This window comes from Daktulosphaira vitifoliae, unplaced genomic scaffold (assembly GCF_025091365.1).
Source record: "Daktulosphaira vitifoliae isolate Bord-2020 unplaced genomic scaffold, ASM2509136v1 Scaffold_5, whole genome shotgun sequence".
Taxonomy (NCBI): Eukaryota; Metazoa; Arthropoda; class Insecta; order Hemiptera; family Phylloxeridae; genus Daktulosphaira; species Daktulosphaira vitifoliae.
This window is the reverse complement of record NW_026099576.1, coordinates 24,015,561-24,040,526: the sequence shown is the minus strand read 5'-3', so window position 1 is coordinate 24,040,526 and position 24,966 is coordinate 24,015,561. Positions and strand designations below refer to the sequence as shown.

At 26.5% G+C, this 24,966-nt stretch overlaps 2 protein-coding genes and 1 long non-coding RNA gene across 3 annotated transcripts; all 3 read right to left on the bottom strand.

Annotated features, from left to right (window-relative positions):
- Positions 1 to 191: 191 nt before the first annotated feature.
- On the bottom strand, positions 192 to 1,239 carry LOC126906984 (ubiquitin carboxyl-terminal hydrolase 47-like). Its single transcript, XM_050687968.1, has 4 exons — positions 902 to 1,239; positions 620 to 804; positions 382 to 553; positions 192 to 323 (listed from the first exon to the last, which is right to left on the bottom strand). The coding sequence occupies exons 1-4, from the start codon at positions 992 to 994 to the stop codon at positions 192 to 194; spliced, it is 582 nt and encodes a 193-aa protein (XP_050543925.1). The 5' UTR covers positions 995 to 1,239.
- Positions 1,240 to 1,391: 152 nt separating this feature from the next.
- Positions 1,392 to 2,330, bottom strand: LOC126906992 (uncharacterized). Its single transcript, XR_007704400.1, has 3 exons — positions 1,885 to 2,330; positions 1,539 to 1,680; positions 1,392 to 1,473 (listed from the first exon to the last, which is right to left on the bottom strand). It is a non-coding gene; the product is annotated as an uncharacterized LOC126906992 (long non-coding RNA).
- A 7,304-nt stretch (positions 2,331 to 9,634) lies between these two features.
- LOC126906978 (uncharacterized) lies at positions 9,635 to 21,094 on the bottom strand. Its single transcript, XM_050687963.1, has 9 exons — positions 20,928 to 21,094; positions 20,620 to 20,664; positions 20,469 to 20,519; positions 20,345 to 20,371; positions 15,097 to 15,144; positions 14,004 to 14,051; positions 12,069 to 12,126; positions 11,887 to 11,963; positions 9,635 to 10,435 (listed from the first exon to the last, which is right to left on the bottom strand). Exons 1-9 carry the CDS (start codon positions 21,015 to 21,017, stop codon positions 9,731 to 9,733), a joined length of 1,149 nt encoding a protein of 382 aa, XP_050543920.1. The 5' UTR covers positions 21,018 to 21,094; the 3' UTR covers positions 9,635 to 9,730.
- Between the last annotated feature and the right edge of the window lie 3,872 nt (positions 21,095 to 24,966).

Sequence of the window (24,966 nt, the reverse complement as noted above, 5' to 3'; positions counted from 1 at the left end):
TACAAACTGAAAAACACCTTTTTAAAAAATGTTTGAACTTTTAACTTTTACGAGGTAAATACTTGACTTACTACTTTTTCAGTAATGAACTTTATTATTTAAAATATTCATATCTACAATTGTTTTATTATAAAAGATTTTATGACAAACTACACGGATATGATTAAATGGATACATAAGCAAAAATATTGTTACTTTAAATGCGCTGGGAGTTCCTCGATTGTGTAAGCTTTTTGGTTTCTGTTTCTATCAATAAGTCTATACATGACCATATATGCGTTTGATCTTCCGCTAAAAGTGCTTTCAATTTTATGTTGTGGTATCTGTGTAGTAGTTATAGTCTTATAATTGTGGTATTTTCCAAAAAATATAATTACTTACGGGAGTAATAATATCATCATCACATTTAAACCATTGTCCTGACTTGAAATCTTTTATATAGGAGTAATAGTGCCCAAAAGTGGCTACTCCTTTGTGACTGATCACTCCGTATAATTCAAATACGGAATTATAGCCATCCGCATTCATTGAAATGAAAAATGGAAAAGATACTCTGAAAAAAAATTTCATACAAAAATTCATAACAATGTTTTTTTACGTTTACATAAACATTACGTACTTGTCATTTATTTTTTCGGGTTTTAGACTTTTTATGTTATAGGAAATCCTACCTAGATGAAAACATATAATATATGGAAATTTTTTAAATTGTTGCCCTTTTAGGAATTTGCATTTTTTTCCACAAATGTCACAAAAATGTTCATCTAATATTTCAGGTCTTAAATATTGTTCTATTGCATATTCCTATTAGTCAAGTATATTAATATAAAAAACAAATTTATTAATTTAACTTTAATTTTGCTTTTTCTACATTAAACATATACGGTTCATATATATTTACCAGCGAGTCATATGATGTCTTTCCATCAATAGAGCGAATAGGCAGAGAAATATCAAAAAATGTGGAATACTGCTCTTTACTTCTATTGCACATTGTGCAAGTAAGGTATTCGACTTGAATGCCTGAAAAATGTTAATGAATAGTAAGCATGATGAACTAATAAAATACTAAACAAGTCTAAAAAGACAGTCATGTTCCTTTTTATAGTAAATACTTGCCACTGAATAGATCACTAATTATGTTAGCGTACGATGAAAGTTGCAACTTCTCGTCCAAGATGCCCAAAAAGGATCGACCAAACTCTTGGACGTCTTGCTGGGTATCTGTGTCCTCCTGAGTCCAACCAAGACTTTTTGTTAAGTCTTTAGTCTTGACCGCCCATGTGTCAGGTCCAAGTAGTTCTACGAAAAGTCTTTGAAGTTGATAAGCGACGTTAAACCAAACGTCGTCGCCGGAATCATGAGGGAATGTCAGTTCCAACAACGCGTTACGAAATTCCGGCGTATGGAACATGACTTGGATGAAAGCATTTAAGTAACAAGTGGCCCCTTGGTTTTTAATACCACGACACACTGAAAAATAATTGATAAAGTATTGGCTATAATTGAACATTTATTAAATATTGAACTGTTATTACCTGGCAAAACATGTTTAGCTTCAGTAGGTAGACTAAACAGTGGTTTCTTTGGCTCTCGGTTCTTTTGCGTAGGAGTTTCTACAACTTTTTCAACACTTTGGGTTGATTTTAAAGTGTTGAAAACCATAGTCCAAGAATATATCTAATTTTATTAAAAAAAAACACTAAATACAAATTCATAAGTTTAAAAATTATTGATGTTTAAGTCTTTAATTGGTAATTGTATTATAAACTATCTTCAAAAAACGCAATGATTTTATAATCAAAATACAGCTATTGTATTGTTTATTCAACTTTAAACGGATAATGTGTTTATAATAATATTTAAAAATCATAATATACGTACTTTAAGCTCATCAAGATTTGATGGAATCGTCAAATTGACTATCTCTTCTTTTATCGTTTTCTTAATTTCGAGTTTATTATTGCTATGAACTTTAGGACTTTTTTCGTGGTCTGATTGTTTTGGATTAGGTAATTGATTTTTACTATATGTCCATACACTGTTCTTTTTATTAGTTGCTAAAGTTCATTAAAGAATTAAGCTACAAACTTTTAGTTTTAATTTTAATTACTTACATTTTTTCAAAGATAATTGTTTTACACGAGTCCAAGTTCCTTTTAGTAACCCGAATAATGCCTTACTTTTATTTAATGTATTGAGAACAATTTTTAAGCCCATTATGCGTTTAATAAAGACAATAACTAATCTTTTATTAAATAGATTTCCTTAGAAAATTTTTATTTTTTAATAAAAAATGAACTTAATTAAAAGAAATACATTTCTTTTATACTTACTATGATTATACTTAGGAGTAAAGATTTTTGCATAAGAATACAATTTGTTAAGTTTTTATAAGAACGCACAATATAGTAAAACGAAATAATAAAGCTTTACGAAATTGGACTGTTAATGTAATTATTTGTACTAAATTAATTTATTTATTTACTCGATAATCACCAATGATTTCAATTTTTTATATAACCAGCAAATTTTTTTAAACTAAGTGAACATGATTTATGTAATAAACTTAAAAAAAATTATTATTATTATATTAAAATAAAAGTATACTAAATACGAATCATTTTTTTAATTTTGACCCTTTCGTTTAATATTTTAATAGGATTTTCGAAATTAGCTTATTGCACTGACATTTTTATTTTACAAAATAATACTATATACGAGATAATTAGCTAAAAAAGTGTTGTCTCTAAATTTAGCATGCATAATAAACCTATGAGAATACATAGATTCATTGGGGACTCAATTATCAATAGGCGACCTGTATTATATATATGTCGCCAAAAACATTGACCCATAATTGATTCACAACATAGGTATTTTTATTTTATATTTCCATTATTGTCTCTTTATATACAGAGAAACTTGCTTAATTGTACACGTGTAATAGATGTTCGATATGCTTGTAGGAAATTGGGGACTACCAAAATTCAATAAACTGGTTCTGGACATAAGTAGTCTCTTTTTTTTTTGAAGTACACATGTTTATAAATTGGTATTAAATTATATAAAGTTTATGATATTTAATTTTAATAAATTTATTGATTACATATTTTTTTTGTTAATTATGTTGATCAAAAGTACTAATTATAATCTCAAGTCTAGTTTTTATAGTGGCGAATTTAATGGGTTGTTTGGGTGGTGAAATATAAACCATTTAATTCATTGAACTAAAGAAAACTTTTTCAGATTTGCATAAAATCTGAAAAAGTATTAATTTCACTATAGTGGGTTTATTTTATTTTTTGTGTCAATTAATACTTATTCTCAGTACTCACTGAACCAATTTCAATGAAAGATAGTCAAAAGACATCAAGTTGAAGACATTACCCTAGATAATTTGAAAAATTTATCTCATTTCTGAGTAAGGAAATACAAAAACGAGAATTATCACACAAAAATAGCATTTGGTAGCAATGTTCACCGTAAAGACAAATTAAGTCCGAATTTTTTTTTTCCATGATAAAGTATTTTACAGTAGCTTTAATTTAAGATATATGTATAAAAGTGTCAGACTTTCCGGAAAACTTTCAAAAAGTTAATTTGAAAGATTTGAAAATAGAGCGAAAAGTTAATTTTGTTGACCAGTGAATTTATTCAAAAGTAAAAAAAAAATGTTTTTATAAAGTATTGCATCGAAACCTTAATTTTTATACATGTTTGTTATAGAAATAACAAAATATACTAAATATATTATTTTTTATTTTTCTATATTATTTCATTACAATATTAAATATTAATATCATACTAAATTTAATTGCTATAATAAGTATTTATTCATAAATTATATTTTTAAATCTGAAAACTACTAATTAGTAAAAAATTAAGGAAATAGAAGTTGATGTTCCTTCGAAGATTTGCATCGAAGCTTCTCTTATGATCGTGAATATAATCACTGTCAGATATCATCTATAATTGCTCTAACTCTCCCACGTCCAAACTGTGCCACGACTCCACTATGGTACCGATTTTTAATGATATACCTAGAGACAATTATAAAGAATTGTTGAACTAGTTATTGTATTTTTGAGTGGTAACCACCTAAAGGAATTTACTTTCTACGTCCAGGAGCTTATCATCTTGCTAGGTGGATGTGTAAAGGAATCGAAACCGTATATACTCAAGTGCCGCGCACACAAAACAAAAATAATGTAGACGACACAAGTTCGAGGTTAATTGAAAGGCGTCAAGCCGTTTATTAGCAGAAGATTGTAAAAACAAACGAAACAAAAAAATAACACTGCTACAAAAGATTTCACAATATGAAACAAATGCTGATGATTTAGACAAATAGATGTAACTAGTTGTTCGTGGATCAGACGACGGTACGTTTGGTGGTTTCACGAAGATGACTAACTGGACGTATTATGGCGGTGGGGTATTCGACGCTAGGCATTTGTTGGACTTTACACCACGACGATAACGCGTGTGTCTAACGGTCCGGTTTACAGTGAAGCGGTGGCTGAGAAGGAGCTAACACGACCGCGGGGTGTCAGAATTTATTATTTAAAAATGCTAATATTTCAAGACAATTTAAAATAACAAAAGCATAAACTGTGTTATTAAAAACTATGTGTTGTTTTATAGTCAAGTATTAAATAGAATTTTTGTTTAGGTGTCCAGATGCCATAAAAGCACCTTTTAGATTCGATGAGAAGTTGAGAAGGTATTAATTTTACTATTTTTTACTACTTTTTTTTTCTTCTTTTTGTGACAGTTATCACTTTTTCTCAGCTCTCACCGAACAAATTTCTTTCAACGATACGTCAAAAGATCACAAATTGTATCTAGTCGAAGACATTACCCTCAAAAATTGAAAAAAATTCCCTCGTTCCCCGTAAATGGGGGAAACCTTCAAAAAAATTACAAATTTAAAAATCGCTAATTTTTTCAATTTTTTCAATTTTTTTTAATTAAAAGTGNTGGGGGAAACCTCCAAAAAAATTACAAATTTAAAAATCGCTAATTTTCTCAATTTTTTCAATTTTTTTTAATTAAAAGTGCCATAACTTTTTCAAAAATAAACATATCAATATAATTCTTTTTTATATAAATGCACAATATCATTACCTTTCATTTGGTATATTTTTTTCATAAATTGAACCCGTAACCTGCCCACAAGGGGGGATTTAAAATGACAACTTTTTTACAAAAAATTAACTTTTTCAATTTAACTTTTGAAAATGTTCCGGAAGGTCTGACACTTTTATATATATCTTAAATTAAAGCTAATGTACTGTTCTTTATTATGCAAAAAAAAATGTTCGGATTTTATTTTATCTTCACGGTGAAAATGGCTACCAAATGCTATNTTATCTTCATGGTGAAAATGGCTACCGAATGCTATTTTTGTGTGAAAATTTTCGATTTTGTATTTTACATTTTTAACTTTATTATGCTATAACTTTTTGAAAAATGTATGGATCAGTACAATTTTTTCATGAGGATCTTTCATTTGACATACTGTTTTTTTAAATCGGACCATTTCCCTATATACGAGGGGGGTTCAAATCTAAAAAATTCATGTAGAAAGTAGAACTTTTTCAACTTAAATTTTGAAAGTGTTCCGGAAGGTCTGACACTTTTATATATATCTTAAATTAAAGCTAATGTAATTTTCTTTATTGTGCAAAAAAAAAAATTGGGACTTTATTTTATCTTCATGGTGAAAACAGACATCAAAGTTTATAAAAAAAATACGATTTTTGTAAAAAAATTTTTTTTTATATTTTTAACTTTATAATGCTATAACTTCTCGAAAGATGTATGGATCAATATAATTCTTTTTTTTGTAGATGCATGATGTCTTTACCTATCATTTGGTATATTTTTTTTATAAATCTGACTTTTTACCTGCCTACAGGGGGGGATTCAAAATGACAACTTTTTCACAAAAAATTAACTTTTTCAACTTAAATTTTGAAAGTGTTCCGGAAAGTCTGACACTTTTATATATATATTAAATTAAAGCTAATGTAATATACTTTATTATGGTAAAAAAAAAATCGTACTTTATTTTATCTTTACGGTGAAAATGGCTACCGAATGCTATTATTGTGTGAACATTCTTGATTTTATTTTTTTCATTTTTAACTTTATAATGCTATGACATATTGAAAAATGTATGGATCAACACAATTTTTTTATGAGAAATAATATTTTTTAATAATCTCTTTTTCATTCGACATACTGTATCTTAATTAGGATATTAATAATGAACTAGCAGATCATGTAACTTTTGGAATAATCCACCAATTTTTTAAAATTAAACACTATCTAAAGATTTGCACCGAAGCGTTTTTTTTTTTATAGTGATTTTAATCACTGTCAGATATCATTATACTTGATCCATCTATACCACGTCACCACTGTGCCGCGACCCCCCTGTGCTGGGTTTTTTTTTTTTGTTGTTCATCACTTTGGTTTCTAACAGAAAAATTCTATAGCATGTTTACTAAAGTAAAAAACGCTAGCACAGTATGTCACGGCACTATATGAACGTGGTTGGGTTGGGACAAGTATAGATGATATCTGACAGTTATTAAAATCACTATCATAAGAAACTCTTCGATACAAATCTGTAGACAGTGATTAATTTTAAAAAATTGGTAGATTATTTTAAAAACAATAATAACTATTATTTCCTTATCTTTATCCCGATTAGTGACTTGATTTATAATTATTATATATGAATAAATAATAATTTTAGTATAAAATTGATATTCAATAATATAATTTTGTAATTTTTACGGAGGTATTATAAAAATAATAAAGTAGTTGTAAATTTCTTTACTTTTAACGTGTATAAAAATTTAAAGAGCTTGACGCAATACTTTTCAATAAAAAATGTTTGTTACTTATAATAAAGTTATACGTTTTATGCACTGAACTACAAGGAACAAAATTATATCAGAAACAAAATTGTACTTTTCTAAATCAACCATTCGCGATGTTTTCAAATATGCAATTAAACTTTTTCTATCACTTATAAGTTTTAATATTATTACTTATTATTAAAAAATAAGTATTTACAAATAAAAAAAATAATAATTAAGAAAAAACAAAAATTGTTTTAAATTAATTATTAACTTGTTTATTAATATGTTAAAAATAAGGAAAACTACATATTTAACCTATTTTTTTAATCCTTTAAAGTTGATTTTTGTTAAAGTTTATAGTAAAAAGACATTGATTTATTACCATAACTTTTAGCTCAATTGGCAAGTTTAAAATTGACATCATTAAATAGAAAATTTTATGAAAATTAAAAAAATTGTATTGTTAAGATTAATATGCAGTCAGGAAATTGTATAATTGCTATTTATAGTAAATTTATCAGAAAAGTTCAATATTTTTTTGCATTTTTAACGTAATAGATAATTGAAATATAAATAATAGTAATCATTTCCTATTAACTTTTGGCGTTTAAAAATATTCTACAATTGAAATATTCAGAAGTTAATTAATTTTAATGATTTACTTTAATTAAAAGAATCAATCATAACAAAGTTGTTAAAAAAATTTACTCAATTGAGCGTATTATAAAATTTGATTATAATTGTAAAAAGCCATTATTAATTCAGGAGAAACTAACAATCATTTTTTTTTAGAAATGATTTATATAGCAACATGTTATAAAAAAATTTGGAATATTATAGACTGGTAGTAGCACATAAAATAGAGTTAAAAAATTTATAAATTACAAAGTAAAATTATTTACTTTTGTATTGGAACACTTTTATCATATCTAATCTAATTCGACAATAAATACTTAAAAAATATTAGAAATGAATAATTTTAATTGTTTGTATAGAAAAAACTGGTTAAGCTACTTTTTTTGGAATAACGAATATTTTTTCAATTTTTAAGGGTAATGTCTTCAACTAATTACGAATTGTAATCATTTGACGTATCGTTGAAAAAAGTAGGTCTAGTGAGGATTTGCAAAATAAATCATAGCCACAAAAAGAACCACATAGTAAAATAATATTAACATGAATAAGAAATTTCTTCTCGCGAGGGGAGACTATAGTGATAGGATACTTTATATTTATTTAAGTTATTGAATCTAAATGAGATAAAAATTAAATGATCTGAAGACTTTTTTCTAACTCAAGAAATTGCAAAATATTAAATTGCTACAGGCAGATTCGAACCTTGTACCCTAATGGTGAAAGAAACAAGTGTTACCGATTCGGCAACTGTTCGTTGCTTTCGTCGCGAGATAAAATTAGCAATTTAAGCTGATTCAAATTAAAAAAATTAGATTTTTTACTTTAAAAAAGTAAAAAAAAAATTAATAAGATTAATTTCTTATGTCTTATGAACTTTATTCTATGTCAATATAATTATATAATATTCATGAAAGTCAGTGTATTCCCCTTATTAAATATGTTAAACTAAAATAAAATACAAAACCCAGAATTTTAATACAAAAATAGCATTTTTTTAACTACGGCAGCCGTTTGCACATAGAAAATAAGGTTTCGGGACAAATTTATTTTTTGATTTTTTAGTACACGACATAAGCTTTTATTTGATGCATGTTTAAAGGACGCATCATTTCCGGAACATTTTCAAAATTTACGTCGAAAAAGGTTAGTTTTTGTAAAAATTTTCTATTTTAAATCTCCCCAACGGAATAAGTATTAGATTTACAAAAAATTATATCAAATAAAAGGTAAAAATCTAAGGTTCTAATATAAAAAAAATTAGGTTGATTTGTTAATTTTTAAAAAAGTTATGATAGTTTTAAGTAAAAATAGTAAAAAAAATGACAAAATTTACCGATTTTAAAAATTGTAATTTTTTTGGAAATTTCTGCCATTTACGGGGAACGAGGGAAATTTTTAAAATTTTTAAGGGTAATGTCTTCAACTAGATTTGTGATGTTTTGACTTTTTTTTCATCGAAATCGGTCTAGTGATAGCTGAGAAAAAGTGGGAACAGACAAAAAAAATTATGGTAAAATTAATACTATCTCAGCTTCGCATCAAAGCTAAAAAATTAAGTACCCTTCTAAAATAATTTCTGAATACGTCCTAGGGGAATACCTCAGTAACAAACGTTTACTTTATACCCAATAAATTTTACTATTTTCTCTTTTTGAATTTTCCTGAATTTAAAAATTACATTTTTAATATATTTTAGTTAATTTAGGATTATGATTTGATATATATATTGTAAATCACTTATCGTGTCAGGCGTAGCCAGGTACTCCTACTGGAATCAGTGGCTTACTTACGAGGATTACCTAAAGAGGTTAACACTCTCTTTTAAATATTTAATATTAATTAATTTTTTTTTTTAATTACTCGATGACTAATTAAGCATTTTTATAACACATACAAAATTTCTTACAGTGGCATGAGGTGACTCCTTCTTATTTAGGGACAATCACGTATCCAGCATTTTAAAGTTTAGATGGGCGACTTTAAATCAATAATAATATATAAAAAATTATTATTTATAACATTAAAAAATTTTTTTAATTTCATATTTTAAAAATAAAGTTAATTGTACTTCAAATTTAAATAAAGAGATTAAGAAAGTAATAGCAAAAGAAAATAGATGAACGAATAATAAAAATTATTTCTTTTTATTAAAATTAATATTATATTAATATTAATAACATCGCCGTTACCACAAAAATACTTCCTATGTGCCAACTTTACATATTTATATTACTGAATTCAAATGTACTGTATTCTGTTTCTATTAACTTAAAAATTTTCTCTAATTTTTCCATTATAATAGATAATTCTGTTGGTATAGTCTCAAAAGCGTATGGAATGTCGTCGTTTTCATGAGGTTTAGGAAATCCCTCAAATGTATATTCAATTAAATTATCTTGTGATAATGGGCTTGTACTTGTGAATAATTTTGAGTATTTTTCCATCAAGTTTTTGATAATTTGCTTACAGTTTTCTGCTTTATCAGGTTCAAATATATTAAAATCAATACGTAGGTCATAAAGTATGTTATTGATTTCTTTATTTTTGATTTGTGCGTTTCTCAATAGTTTAAAACATTTTTTAACTAATTCCCATTTTATTTTTGCATCATAGTGAATTAATAGTGTCCTATAGACATATACGACTAGTAAAAATGCATACTTAAAAGTTCGATTATCAATGATTTTTAGTGCTTCCTTAATAGTAAATGCAACATTTTTATTATATGTTGTTGAGTTATTGATGAAATCTTCAAGTGTTATATTGGATTGAGTAGAAGTAGAAGTAGAAGCAATGGGAACTTTCTCCTCTTTGGCATATTTCCATAAAGACAGATTTTCTATTGTATTCAGTTGACTTTTTATATTTTTATCATAAACCGTAGAATGAGCTAAAGTTCTATTACTAGAAAGATTACTCTCCTGTAAAAAATAAATTTATAATTTTTATCAAATTGAAGTTTAATCATCATTCTTCATTGAAAAAATATTTTATAGGGACTATCATAAAAAATTTAACGGTAGCAAACGTTTAGTTTAGGTTAAAAATTAAAATAATTTGATTTTAAAAGTTTTTATATAAGGAATAAAGTCATCGGTTCTATAGCTGGGTAAAGAAACATCAATGCTGAATATAGAAACTAGTATGGTCGTAAAATATAAATGTAGTTAAAGGAATAATCTATCTGTAATAGTAGAAGTATTATAAAGTAAAATTAAAATTTCAGTAAATTGCAATATTTATTAAAGATTATTTTGATTACATTCTTATATGAAATTAAGATATCACTCAAAAAAATTTTGATATAGAATTAAAACTCGTATTAATGTTTATCATTATCAAAAAACGCTTTGATGCAATTATGCAATAAGAAAATGCAAAATAAAAATAAAAAATAATTTAACAGTAATTCTACAAATTTTTGTTTAATTAATTAAAGAAGGGATATTTTTCTTTTTTTTTCTATTTTAAAAATTGCTTTTACAATAGAAATTTCATTATAATCTGTTTTATTTTCAAAACGCTATTTTAATATAAATCGAAATATAACAATATCAATATAACTTTGTATAAAAATTATAATTATTACAAGAACTATAACTTTTTAGGTTATATCCTTTTGTTATAGAGAATGGTGGGATTTCTATCAATTTATAACACTAATAGATTTAATTAGATATTATTCGTGATATTTTGACAAGTGATTGAACAAAATTGGTCCAGTTTGAACAGAATATTTATATTAACAGAAAATACACGATATTATAAAACCAACAATTTCTTAGCTACCCATGTACTTTAATACCCAATTACCAATTATATGAGTTATAACATAAATAATATAGGTGATCCACGTAACTATACTACAGAATTATTATTTGAAAAAGTAAAATTTGGTTTTGATATCTTTAACCTCGACATTTCATATCTCAAAAGAACTATGTCGCAACAATTTTTTATGAAAACCCTTATGAATTTGAAAAACGTTTTAAGGATAATATTATTATTAACCTACAAATTAATAACCAAATGATAATTAAATTATATATTAATATAAACTGAAAAATATTTTTCATTCATTCTGAGCTCTTCACTTGTTATTTACCAATTTCTGTATTTGAGAGTTTAAATATTTTATTAATTTTAATCTTAACAAAAAAAAGCTATTAAATATTTATGAGATATGTTTTTATAACGTGTTTTAATATTTACGAGAATTTCATTGAAAAAAATTATTTATATCGAGCCTTATTTACATACGTATGCATTTTGTAAGTAGTTCCGCATTTACTTTAAAGTTAATATTATTCACAATATATTTAAATTTAAAATCATGTAGACGCAAATATTTTGAACGTATTAATAAACTTACATAGATTTTAATTATATTAATTTCTATTTTGGAATCTAAATTTTTAATTGATGATTGCAATTTATTAATATCAACTTCTGCAAATAAAACAATTTCATAATATGATAATTTACTAAAAAATGTTCAATGATTTTCTATATTATCATAATGATACATTAATATTAAACATGATATTTACTTACCATTGTATTTGTATTTGTATTTTTCATTATTTAAAATGATGTTATTTTCTCCAAACGTCTTAAAAATACAAATAACAGTGATTAAAAATAATATTTTATATTATCTACAGGGCCAAAAGCATTAAGGAATCTTTATTTTGGAAGGACTAAATAATTTGAAAGAAATTTTAGGAAAGATCAGGAAGATATAATTTATGTAAAAATTATGAAAGTTCACTTAAGTAATTTAATAGGATCATTGCATAATCAGAGTCAATAACTTAAATTAATGTAAAACTGTGTTTTTATTGCGGCTAACACTTTTCTTTATACAATATAATTTTTCACATATTAATGTTCCTGTTATACTATACTCTTTGTAACACTACATGACTGTACGACACATCATGTCAGAAAGAGTCACAAAAGTATAACAAATCCAATAATTCTTGATTCAAGAATCATTTTATGTATTTTTTTTTTAACAATTTTAGTATTTTTACTTATTTATCTTTAATAAAAAAAAAATTTTTACATTAATTTTTTGAATTTTTTCCGAATTTCAAAATAGCTATTTTGAACTTTTTTTTGAAAAAAATTTGATAGATCAATAACATATTTCGGACAAATACTTTTTGAGTTTCAAGCATTTCAATACATTGAGTAGGTATGTGAACGTATTTCGCAAAAGTGGGTAATCTCCAAAATGGATTGTTCTGATGGACTTATTGGTAACAAATAAGAATAATTATGCTTTTAACGTAGTCATAAATAAAGTTAGTCATAAAATGAAACAATTTAAAATAAAAATAATAATGAACACTTTTGGAACCTAATTAATTGAAATTGCGATCTTAATAATTCATTCTGTATGAATTTCTAAACAAATTTCTTTTAGATTTTATCACTAGATAATTTTAGGTCGCACTCCTTCTGCTTAGGTATATAAGTTAGTTAATAACTACGATTGACTCAGTAAATAACAATTTAATAACATTTGATTCAAAATTGATATCGACCAATCATTTTCATAAATAGATAATTTTATATTATTTAAGTTAGTTAAATATATATGTTCCTATTAAAAATAAATAATATTTACACTATCCAACTATTATAAGTTATAATGAAAGTACCTAAAAATTATATTATTACAGATAAATAGAGATATATGTGTAGGTAATTAGCAAAAGCCAAAAAAAATGTTTTAAGAATAATCATCATTATAAGAGGTTTTGATTGGCTTATGTTAAATTAGTAATCCTGTATTGACTGTATCTGGTATTAAATGAAATGTGTGTTTATTGGAACATTAAGAAGCATTCAAAATACAATTAAATAGTAAAGAAACATTCTTAAAATTGCATTTTATGTAAAGGATACTTTAATTTTATCAATATTATATGTGTTGGTGGGCGTGGTGTGGCGCGGTGGTCACACTAGTTGCTGACAAAACTCTAGTGTTAAGCCGCGCCTACCGCCATAGTAGAACAGATGGGTGACCATGCGTGCGCTTCTACGAAGGCAAAAAAGCTCCAAGTTCCTAGTGCAGAAGGCACAGGGAAAACCACTGCACTTAACATTCCCCGAGCATATACCAATCCAGTTGGTTATACGACAAGGCTTAACCTTTAGAAGACAAAAAATATATGTTATCGATAGCTTCGAGTATTGTGTATACACTTTATTTATATTGATTGATACACAATAAAAGTTGACACGCTTAAAATGTATAGAGAAAGAACATGAAAAATACTTCATGATTGATAAATTAACTAAAACACGAAACTCAAAGAAATAAAAAAAAATGATTGTTAATATTATACTTATTTTTGAATAATTAGGTGATTAACATTAAAATAATAACCTTGTATGTATGTTTTAATGATATGATGACTTATAAATGTAAAAAAATTATATGATTAAATATTCAACATTATAGTAAAAGTTACATACGATTTTAATCGTTTTTTTGTTACTTGCAGTTTTAACACCACGTTTAAACTAAAAAAATAAATAAATAACGATACTTTATCAATTAATTTCTACAATACAATATTTAATATACAATAAATATTGTATATTAAATATTATTATTATTATTATATATATCTACAAGCTTAAGATATTTTATAGAAAGACTTCGAATAATGAATATTATTACCACCCAGTCCCATCAAAATAAAAATGTACCTATAATAAGTTGTAATGTTGCAGAATTTATACAAGTTTTTGTTTAATAAATCTTATCAATTAGATGTGTGTGCAGTAGGTGTAAAGTACTTTAATAATTTTATATATGATAACCTCCACTAGTCAACCGGTCCGATATCTGTCATCCTATCGTCATCAGCTGACCGTACACTATGCAGCTATACCCATATTGTTGTATTTCCCCCAATGGACGTGGCAAAGTTGGTACCACCACCACCCGGCGTCACAATCAGCGGCACTACAAATGTCGCGACAACGGATATTTTTTTTTTACTATACTACAAATAAAACGTTGAGTCAACCTGCCGTCTACTTGTGGTGTCAACCAGGCTGTATTTTTTTGTCCTCCGTTTTTTTTAAATAAAACGTTGAGATGCCAATGATGATGTGAGGCACAACTATGGCCGGTGGTGGGCCGTCATTCCACAAAACAATCAACAACAATAAGTATCAATAAACTCCCCCTGTTCTACCCCATTATTAATATTATGTATATAGCACCTCTTTTTGCTTCCTTTTTTATTATTCTTTCCTTATGAATATATATATATTTAAAATAATAATTATAAATTTTCAATAATTAAAAAAGAAAAAATATTATATTATACATGGCCTTTATCTTTTTATTAACATTTTTTTTTTTATCAAAACCTAGTAGCTCCGTCAACAAGTACTATCTTGCTTGGCGCGGCTACTAGGTCACTGCCCAGTGTTCCCCCTGGGCAGTGGGTAATTAGTAGGCCCTCTGTTTTGGCTAAAACCTTACAAAGTAAAATTGGGAAGGAGGTTGATTTTTACTCTCTTTCGCTATGCATATTTTTTATTAAATACTTGCATAATTGATATCAATTTCTGCAAAAACTTTTTTCTTATTCACGAATACCTGAAATCAAATATAATATATAGTTATAACATAATTATTCTGTTTGGTAATAATCAAAAACATTATTTTGGCGAGGACTTACTTAAAATAAACACCATTTTGTAAAACAAAGCTCATAAGTCACAAAAATGGGTTTATAAGATTTATATAACATTTTGTCGTAACACAAAATAGCCTATAGTCTCAGAGCGTAGAGTAGTGTGGATACAAATATAATATGTCTGCTGCCTGGATATTCACGTATGTATGATCATATAGCAGTTACTGTGTTCGGCTGACACTCAGGAATAGCTGTTGGTGTCTAAAGGCCGTTGTTATAGGAATCAAATATGGGTAACACCTAAGTGTGAGGTGCAGAAGAAGTACAAGACACAAGTACTCTAAGATATAGAAGGCAAAAGTAGGTAAGTGAAAACGGAAGAACAAAGACTTGACTTAAACAGTAGCCAGACAGCATCAACCGAGTACTGAGACTGATGAATGACGCAAAGCACTGGAATCGACTGACCACGATGGCCAGGTCCTATAGGTTTAAATAGTAAGTCAGACGATTGCCAATTTTGCATTAATTATTAATCGTCAATTCATCAATCACTAGACTTGGATGCGCTGTCAGTGTTTTGTTATAATAATTCTTTACATTAATGGTAACGTGACACCGTCACAGTATACAGAGAAGAGTGTTTTCTGTCTTAAGTTAAAAATTATAGGACAAATTATCAGGAATGATTATTTCTTGTACAACTAAAAATAGTCTTCTTAGACTACGTTAAAGTATTTATCACTAATGAAAAAAATATAATAGAGAAATATTTCGATGGATCGATAACAATTTTAGAACAAGTACTTACTTACTATGTGCTCTTATTGACAGCTGACCGATAATAATGTTTGTTTATAATTATCAATAATAGTAGCCACCGTACAAAAAATCTACTAACAATGTAACAATGTGGATTATATGATATTTGAACAGCTATCGGTATACTATTAAAGTGCACTAGGACGAACAAGCTACCTGAATCGAGCGATTTATTGTAATCTCTGTACATCTCGAACTCGATTGTACTTTTTTCCACCAATAACTCAGCTATGTAATGATATACATAGTACATCATTAATATCATAATAAATTATTTTTATACACATTAAATCATTAATGTCATAATGTAGTATTTAAGACTTCAATCAATCAATTACACAAAATAAAATGTATACCAATAAAAATAAGATATATATAAATATGTACCTTTTAAATGTTTAAATATACTAATGAAATTTCGTAAAAAAAAGCATATATTAATTATATAAAACAAATAGGAAATAATAAACAATATGTAATGGTAGCACATAAGATGAAGCGTAATAAATAGTGATGGAAAATATCGAATAGTAACTATCGAACTATTCGATAGTAGTCCACTATTCGAACTATTCGATAGTAGTCCACTATTCGAACTATTCGATAGTTGTCCACTATTCGAACTATTCGATAGTCATTCAAAAACTATTCGAATATTTTTTAAAACTATTCGATAGTCCATTCGAATATTTTTAAAAACTATTCGGTACCTCCATTCGAATATTTTTTAAAATATTTGAAAATGCCCATCACTAATTTTTTTTATTATTAATTGTATCCTATTTATAATCGTAGTACCCTGAATAAACAGTTTTAAACAATCTTATTTAGTCGTTAGTGTTATTAAAACAGCAAAACTATAAATCTGACTATAATTTTACATAAGACCAATGTTTTAAAAAATTTAACTTGACATATTTTTTTTACGAAACATTTTGTTGTAAAATGATTATTTCGAGAATTAAGAATGATTTATGCTCAAAAAATGAAGTTTAACAAATTATTTTTTTATTTTATTTTTTTGAGCAAGTAAAAATAATTTTAGAAAATTTTTGTGAATATAATTTTAGAAGAAAATATTAAAATCTCTAATTTATATTCTATACATTGTTACGCTAAGTGTTCAATGATTAACCGACTAATAAAAATAGTTCACATAATTTTTAAAGAGGAGCAGTATTTATTGTTGTCGCCACTTTTACAAACGTAAAAATTTAAAACGCGCTGTCCTCTTTATCGGTATTATGCCTTTATATGACAAAAGAGCAGGTAATGCTAGACTAAGAACAGTATACAAGGTGTTAAGTGTAAAATGAGTCTTTAGTATTTACGAATACTTCTGTTGCGCATATAACAAACCTTTCCGATAAAACTGAAAATATATCATTAGTCATCGGAAAAAAGAACTGCTTTTTAATTTTCAACCCATATTTATCAATTTTTACCAACGACTCACAAACTAAAAATAAATAAAATGGTACTTTTTACTGTTATTAATTGTATAATAATTTATTTTAAGTATTTGTTAATTATCTTCTTATTATAATTAAGTGTACTTTATAAAAATTTTAGTTAGAACTAATCGAATATTTTTTGAAACCATTCGCTAGCCCATTCGAATATTTTTAAAAACCTTTTCGATAGTCTATTTGAATAGTTTATGCTAAAAACACACTATTCGGTTGTATAAAAACAATTCGAATAGTATTCGATAGTTTTTTAAAACTATCGAATAGTATTCGATAGTTTAAAATATTCGAAAATGCCCATCACTAGTAATAAACTGTCTAATTTATTATATAAGATATAATAGTATTTTATAATATGTAGATCATTATTGATGAAAATGTAATAAATAACAAGTAACAAATTACGTTTAATAAAGAAATAATAGTGGCGTCGGTGATCACTTCTTGCCTTTGAACCATGATCAAATTTAATATAAAAAGCCAAAAATAAAGAGCGTTCTGGGAAAGATGCAGTCAGATATTCACAGAGGCACTCACTACGCTCGATCATTCCACACAACGAAATGTAGCGACTAACGTCGTGATAAAACGAAGAAAGAAATCAAAACAGCAACGGTTCGTTCTATAGGTGGCGTAAAGCCGTTTAATGATAGAAAAGTGTTAACACAAAGAATGAAAGGAAAACCAAAGTAACAATAATACTAAGTATTGAACAGTTACACTGAGAAGGTTTCGTAGATAGCTGTATAAAATGATCGAAACTGTGGTGGCGGTTCGGTTGGATTCACGAACGGTGTCACGAAGATGACTGACTCGACGTATTATTGCGACGGGGTATTCGACGTTAGGCATTTGTTGGACTTAACACCACGACGATAACGCGTGTGTGTAACGGTCCGGTTTACAGTGAAGCGGAGGCTGAGAAGGAGCTGATACGACCGCGGGGTGTCAAACGTGTGACAAAACCGTGACCGTGTCAGAAATATATGCGAGAAGTGATCCGCTGTCAACACAATTATATTTGTTCAAAAAAATACAACATCTATTTATTTAAGAGTATCGCAGAAAATATCAAGGTGGGAATCTAATAAATTCATCAAAAATAAATAAGGTTTAGAATTAAATTTTATGAGTACATAGATTAAATAGACATACAGGAAAATCAAGTGATTATCAATAATAATAAATATACTAAGTAAATTTAATAAATCGATAATGTTTGTACAGAGTTATTTGGCAGAGTTAAATCTTAGATACGTGTCTATTTCAGGAGTTAAGTAGGAGGTTTATTTATACTACTATGGGAGGTGACTCGTATGACGACCTATCATCGATAACCGTCAAAACTCGTGGCATTATTGATATTTAAAAATTGACAATTAATTATAATGAATATTAATAAAATAAAGATCACTTTATTTTTCTATCATCTTCTATCTTTCTTACAGACCCTCGTACTCATACCCCGAGTAATAATACTATTAATACAATAAAGTAGTGGATCAAATAAGAACCCAAATCCCGTCATATTCTATTTAATTTATTTCTTTTAAGTAACTTTCAAAATACTCCCTAAATTAATATACAAGTAATAACTCCCTCACATTATTAATACAATAAAGTATTTTTTCTTTTCTTTTTTTTTTTGATTCACTACAGCTAGAAACATGAACCCCAAAGCGTCAGGCATAGGACACCGTAAGACAACCTAAGTGATTTGTTTCATTGGTTCCTGAGCCAGTCATCACTACTTTTAGCAAATACTTAAGGGTATTTGCCATTAAAAAAATTTAAGTACGTATTAATGTATTTTACAGTTAGAAATTATTTAAAAATGAAATATTATAATCGTTAAATAATGCAGCAAGTGTAAATTTAAATGTTTTGTATATTCTTAAGATTTTTAAAGATTAATAGTTTCAGTTAAGAAAACAATTTTTATATATTAAAAGGTTACAGTTAATGACTAAAAACCCTCATTAGTTATGGAATAGTTGTGAAATTACAATTATAAATTGTTCCATTATATATTTATTTTTATATTTGTTACAAACAAAATTCGCTCATTTTTCTAACTAAATATATAGTTATTTATTTTTATTAGATAGTCAACCCACGTATAATTAAAACGTGAAAACTAAAAACGCGGTATTTCCTCAAATAATATTTATTTAACTTCGATGAAAAGTTGAGGATTTAATGGTATTGTGCTGGTGTGTGTTTTTTTATGTCGGTCATAAAAATTCTCAACCCTCATTGGACAAATTTTATTGATCATTACGTCAATATAACTCAAATTTGATCTAGTGAAAAAATATCTTTGAATTAAAATTAAGTAGGAAATGGAATTTTCAAAAAAAAATTTCTGCATTTCAAAATGCAATAACTTTAATGTCAAAAATCATAATTTTCTTTCGTTTTTCGATTATTATTTCAGAAATACACTGATCCGATTTCTAGAACCAATAATTTTTTTTTTAGTATACTTATTCTGAAAGTTCTATAAAAATTCAAAGTGCATGAACGAATTGAAAGACACTAATCACATATGTCATATACGCTACTTAGCGAACAAACAATCGATATGTTAAAATCAAAATATTCAAATTTCAATTTGTTGATTTTGAGATTTGAAAAATTTTTAATTTAAAAAACTTACTCCCGTTTTAATTTTTTTGGTAATTAAAAGTAATGTAATGCCAATAGTGATGTCAAACTTTGTACACATATTTAGCAGGTGGAGATGACACATTTTTTTGTTATTACAACTTAAAAATACAAGTATACAGAATTTTAAAGTGTGCATCATTATCCCGCATTCTTCTATCATTAAAACCTATTACAATGTCTACTTAAAATTAATTCTTACGATATTTAATGGCCCACACTTCAAAACCTAAAATAAAAATAAAAATTGAATGATAAAAAGTTTTTATTTATCATTGTAAAATGATATCACAACATAAGTAGTAACAATTAACAAAAAAACATACTTTTGAAGATTTGTAACAACCAGGTATAGTAATCATTTTAGCGTCATTACACTGTAATATAACCAATTAATGTTAATAAGACAGATTTTAAATTATAAATAGTTTAATTCATGGATATTAATAAATAAACCTAATATTGACTGATACTTACATAATCATCTTTATCCGTTCGATGTATAATATCCATCACACCTTCCTTTATAAACATAAACACAATAGATTTGAAAATTTGCTATACACATTTGACATTGTTAATTACAGTAAGCATATAAGATTATTCGTTTCAAAAATAATAATTTAAGATGTTTATGAAGAAGAAAAATATATAATGATTTTCTTAGTTCTAAGAAAGTGTTACGTATGAAATTTTACACTAACAAATGTCAAATGAAAATTAAATAAAAAGCATCTTAACTATAATATTAAATTAAGTATCACTTAATAAACTTTTCAAATTACTTCACCAATTAAAATTATGTTTCCAAAAACATCACCAAAATAAAAATCAATTACAAAAATTAAAACAAAAGAATATGTTTTGTAAATCATTTCTTAAGAATATTAAAATTTAAACTGTATAAATGATCAACTTATATCATAAAATTATTTTGTTAATTTTCCATTAAATTTTTGCATTTTTATACGTATTTAAGCAAATAAAATATTAAAAATAAGTGAAAATTATTTTAAACTGTAATAAATTAACATATTTTTCATATTATCGATGACAAAAAATATATAATTTATGTTGTAACTATGCGTAACGTGTGAAAAAAATTGCTGTTTATTTTTGCATTAAAAATGTATGAAACTATACTATTATTATTTATTATAGTATGAATAATAATGATAGTTTAATATATTTATTTTTAGTAATATATGCTTTATTTTAATTTTTGGCGTCATTCGATTCATCTATATTGAAATGACGCTTGGATTATCGGTCCAGTGAGAGCTGAGAATTTTCATGGACAAACGTAAAATAAATTAACACAGTTGCAAAAAAAATGAATAAATAAAAATAAATAACTGAGAAAGGAATTAACCTTTTCAGCTTCCTATTAAAGTTTCTAACACTTTTCTCTGAAAATGTTAATTTTCATAAATACCAAATAGATAGTAATTAGATTTATATGATAAGTTAACTTTATAGGGAAATTTGTAATATTTATATTATTATTACTTTTTAGCTTCGATGCGAAGCTGAGAAGGTATTGGTTTTACTAAGGTGTGTTTTTTCTTTTTGTGACTGTTACCACTTTTTCTCAGCTCTCACTGAACCAATTTCTTTCAATGATACGTCAAAATATCACAAATGGTATCTAGTCGAAGACATTACCCTCAAAAATTGAAACAATTTCCCCTCGTTTTCAGTAAATGACATAAACCTCCAAAAAAATTACAAATTTAAAAATCGCTAATTTTCGAAATTTTTAACATTTTTTTTTACTAAAAACTGCAATAACTTTTTCAAAAAAGAACAAATTAATATAATTTTTTTTTTTATAAATGCTTGATGTTTTTACCTATCATTTGGTATATTTTTTTTATAAATTTAACCCTTTACCAGCCCACAGGAAGTTTTCAAAATGACAACTTTTTCACAAAAAATTAACCTATTCAACTTTACTTTTAAAAGTGTTCTGGAAATAATGACACTTTTATATATATCTTAAATTAAAGTTAATGTAATATACTTTATCATGAAAAAATAAATTTTGGACTTTATTTTATCTCCATGGTGAAAACAGACATCAAACTTAATAAAAAAAATACGATTTTTGTAAAAAAAATTTTTTTTATATTTTTAACTTTATAATACTATAACTTTTTGAATCAATATAATTCTTTTTTTTATGGATGCATGATGTCTTTACCTATCATATGGTATATTATTTTTATAAATCTGACTTTTTACCTGCATACAGGGGGGATTCAAAATGACAACTTTTTCACAAACAATTTACTTTTTCAACTTAAATTTTGAAAGTGTTCCGGAAATACTGACACATTTATATATATCTTAAATTAAAACTTATGTAATATACTTTATTATGGAAAAAAAAATTTTGGACTTTATTTTATCTTCACGGTGAAAATGGCTACCGAATGCTATTTTTGTGTGAAAATTTTCGATTTTGTATTTTACATTTTTAACTTTATAATGCTATAACTTATTGAAAACTGTATTGATCAATATAATTTTTCTATGTGAAATAATATTTTTTAATAATCCCTTTTCATTCGACATACTTTATCTTAATCAGAATATTAATGAGGAACTAGCAGATCATATAGCTTTTGGAATAATCTACCAATTTTTAAAATTAATCACTATCTAAAGATTTGCATCGAAGCGTTTTTTTTATAGTGATTTTAATCACTGTCAAATATCATAATACTTGATCCAACTATGCTACGTCAATACTGTGCCGCGACCCCTCTGTGCTAGGTTTTTTTTAAACGAAACTAATATGGTTTGAACAACACGTATGCTTTAATATAATAATTTGGTTGGGATATTTTTAACACAAAGTGATACATATTAGTAAAAATTTAATGAAAATAAATTGTTTTTCAGTTTACGATACTCACTTAAACAAATTTCTAAATACGCATTTTCATCTATTTCTGACTTGCTAAACATTACACGTTTAATTTATTTCTTTATTTTTGGAATAATAAAAAATTTATTACCTTAAATTTTAAGAGCTTAAAATTTTTGTAAACGGATTATTAAACAATTTTACAGAAGCAACGAAAAATATTATCTATAATATATAATAAATAATAGCTTATAATAAGATTTTATCATTTTTACATGTATGTCACATATAAATATTCTAAGTCACCAAAATAGTTTCTTTTTAAAATAAAAATTAATGAGCTAATTAAGGGATAAAATAATGTAATTTAATAGTTATGAACCAATTGTTGATGGATATCAAATTATTTGATCATTTTTACATGTTTTTTTATGCAAACAAAATTATAAGAGTAAAATCGAATATATTATATAGATTATACAAATTTGTCATACTTTTATGCTATAATTCAGTCTGTATTTTAAGTTTATAAAAAAATTTTGAAGACTTGACATTTTTTGATTGGATGTTAAGTACAGTAAATTCCGCTTAATATGGGCACGTTGGGACCAGCATTGTTTGCCCACATTAAGCGGTTGCCCATAAAAACTGAATTAGTTAAAAAAATTTTAATGATATCAAAAAAAATTTATTTTACACACGTTAATCATACAATTGAAAAAAATGTTAAATTACCACGTATATTAATTAAATTAAATATAAAATACATTATTTTTAAAAACTTAATACATACATCATACTAAATAAAATTACTTTTTGGGTGTGGAAGGTATACAAAACGTTGTAATTGCTCGTTGTCTAAGCTGTTTTGTGTGGACCAGAGACGCGAACACCACGACTTGTTATTAATGAAAACCACTCACTTAAGCTTCTTCAACTTTGGGATCTTTCCCGTTCCGTTTACGTTTTTGATTGCCAGTTTTTTAATTGAAGTTTTCGCGTAAAATCACTTCTTCTTTTAGCAGTTTCGCCACCGTTGATTTCGGTACGCATAACTTTTACGTTGTGAAGTGCCTGGAGGAAGTGATTTCACTTTGTCCAAAATCGTGATTTTTTTCTTGAGAGAGAGATCTTTTCGAGACATATCGTCGCGTTGAAATTCATGTTAAAACTGAAATACGGGCAAATATTGACGCACAAGATAATACGAGCTGTATTTTTATCGCATCTGACATAATTCCATTAAGGTTATTACTCTCGATAAACATAATCTCATATATATGACGAAACCGGATTAAATACGTCGTTTTAACATACAAAAAATTGCCCACATAAACCGAACCAAGTGCCCATATTATGCGATTTTATTTACCCATGTTGGTATAAATTGGGATTGGATCAGATCATTATGCCCATATTTAGCGGATGCCCATATTAACCGGTGCCCACATTAGGCGGAATCCACTGTATTTATATTAATTAATATTGAATAAAACATTATTTTATTTTTGCATTTTTTTTTTTTAGTCATTGTCGTAACACAAAACAGCAAATAAAGCGTACGAAGAAGATGAGGATGAGCCTGCGTTTTGGTAGCAACATGCGTGTTATCGTACAGCAGTCACCATGCTTGGCTGATACTCCGAGTTAGCCGTGAGTGTCGAAAGGCTGTTTAACAAATTTGTTAATTCCTGTTTATTAACTGTGAAATGTACAAATTTTCAAAAAGTATTTTTTATTTTTTTATAAAATAAAATAAAATGTTAAGTGTGCGAGCAGGGCCGTCCTCAGGCGGGGGGCAAGTAGGGCCCAGGCCATGGGCCTCGCGCTTTTGGGGTCTCGCACAAAAATACCAGACCTAGAAAAATATCGATGGGTAAAAAGAAAAAAAAGGTCATTGAGAAAATTTTCCTACTTGCGCCAGATGATGTAAACTTCCGGCCACTTCTCGA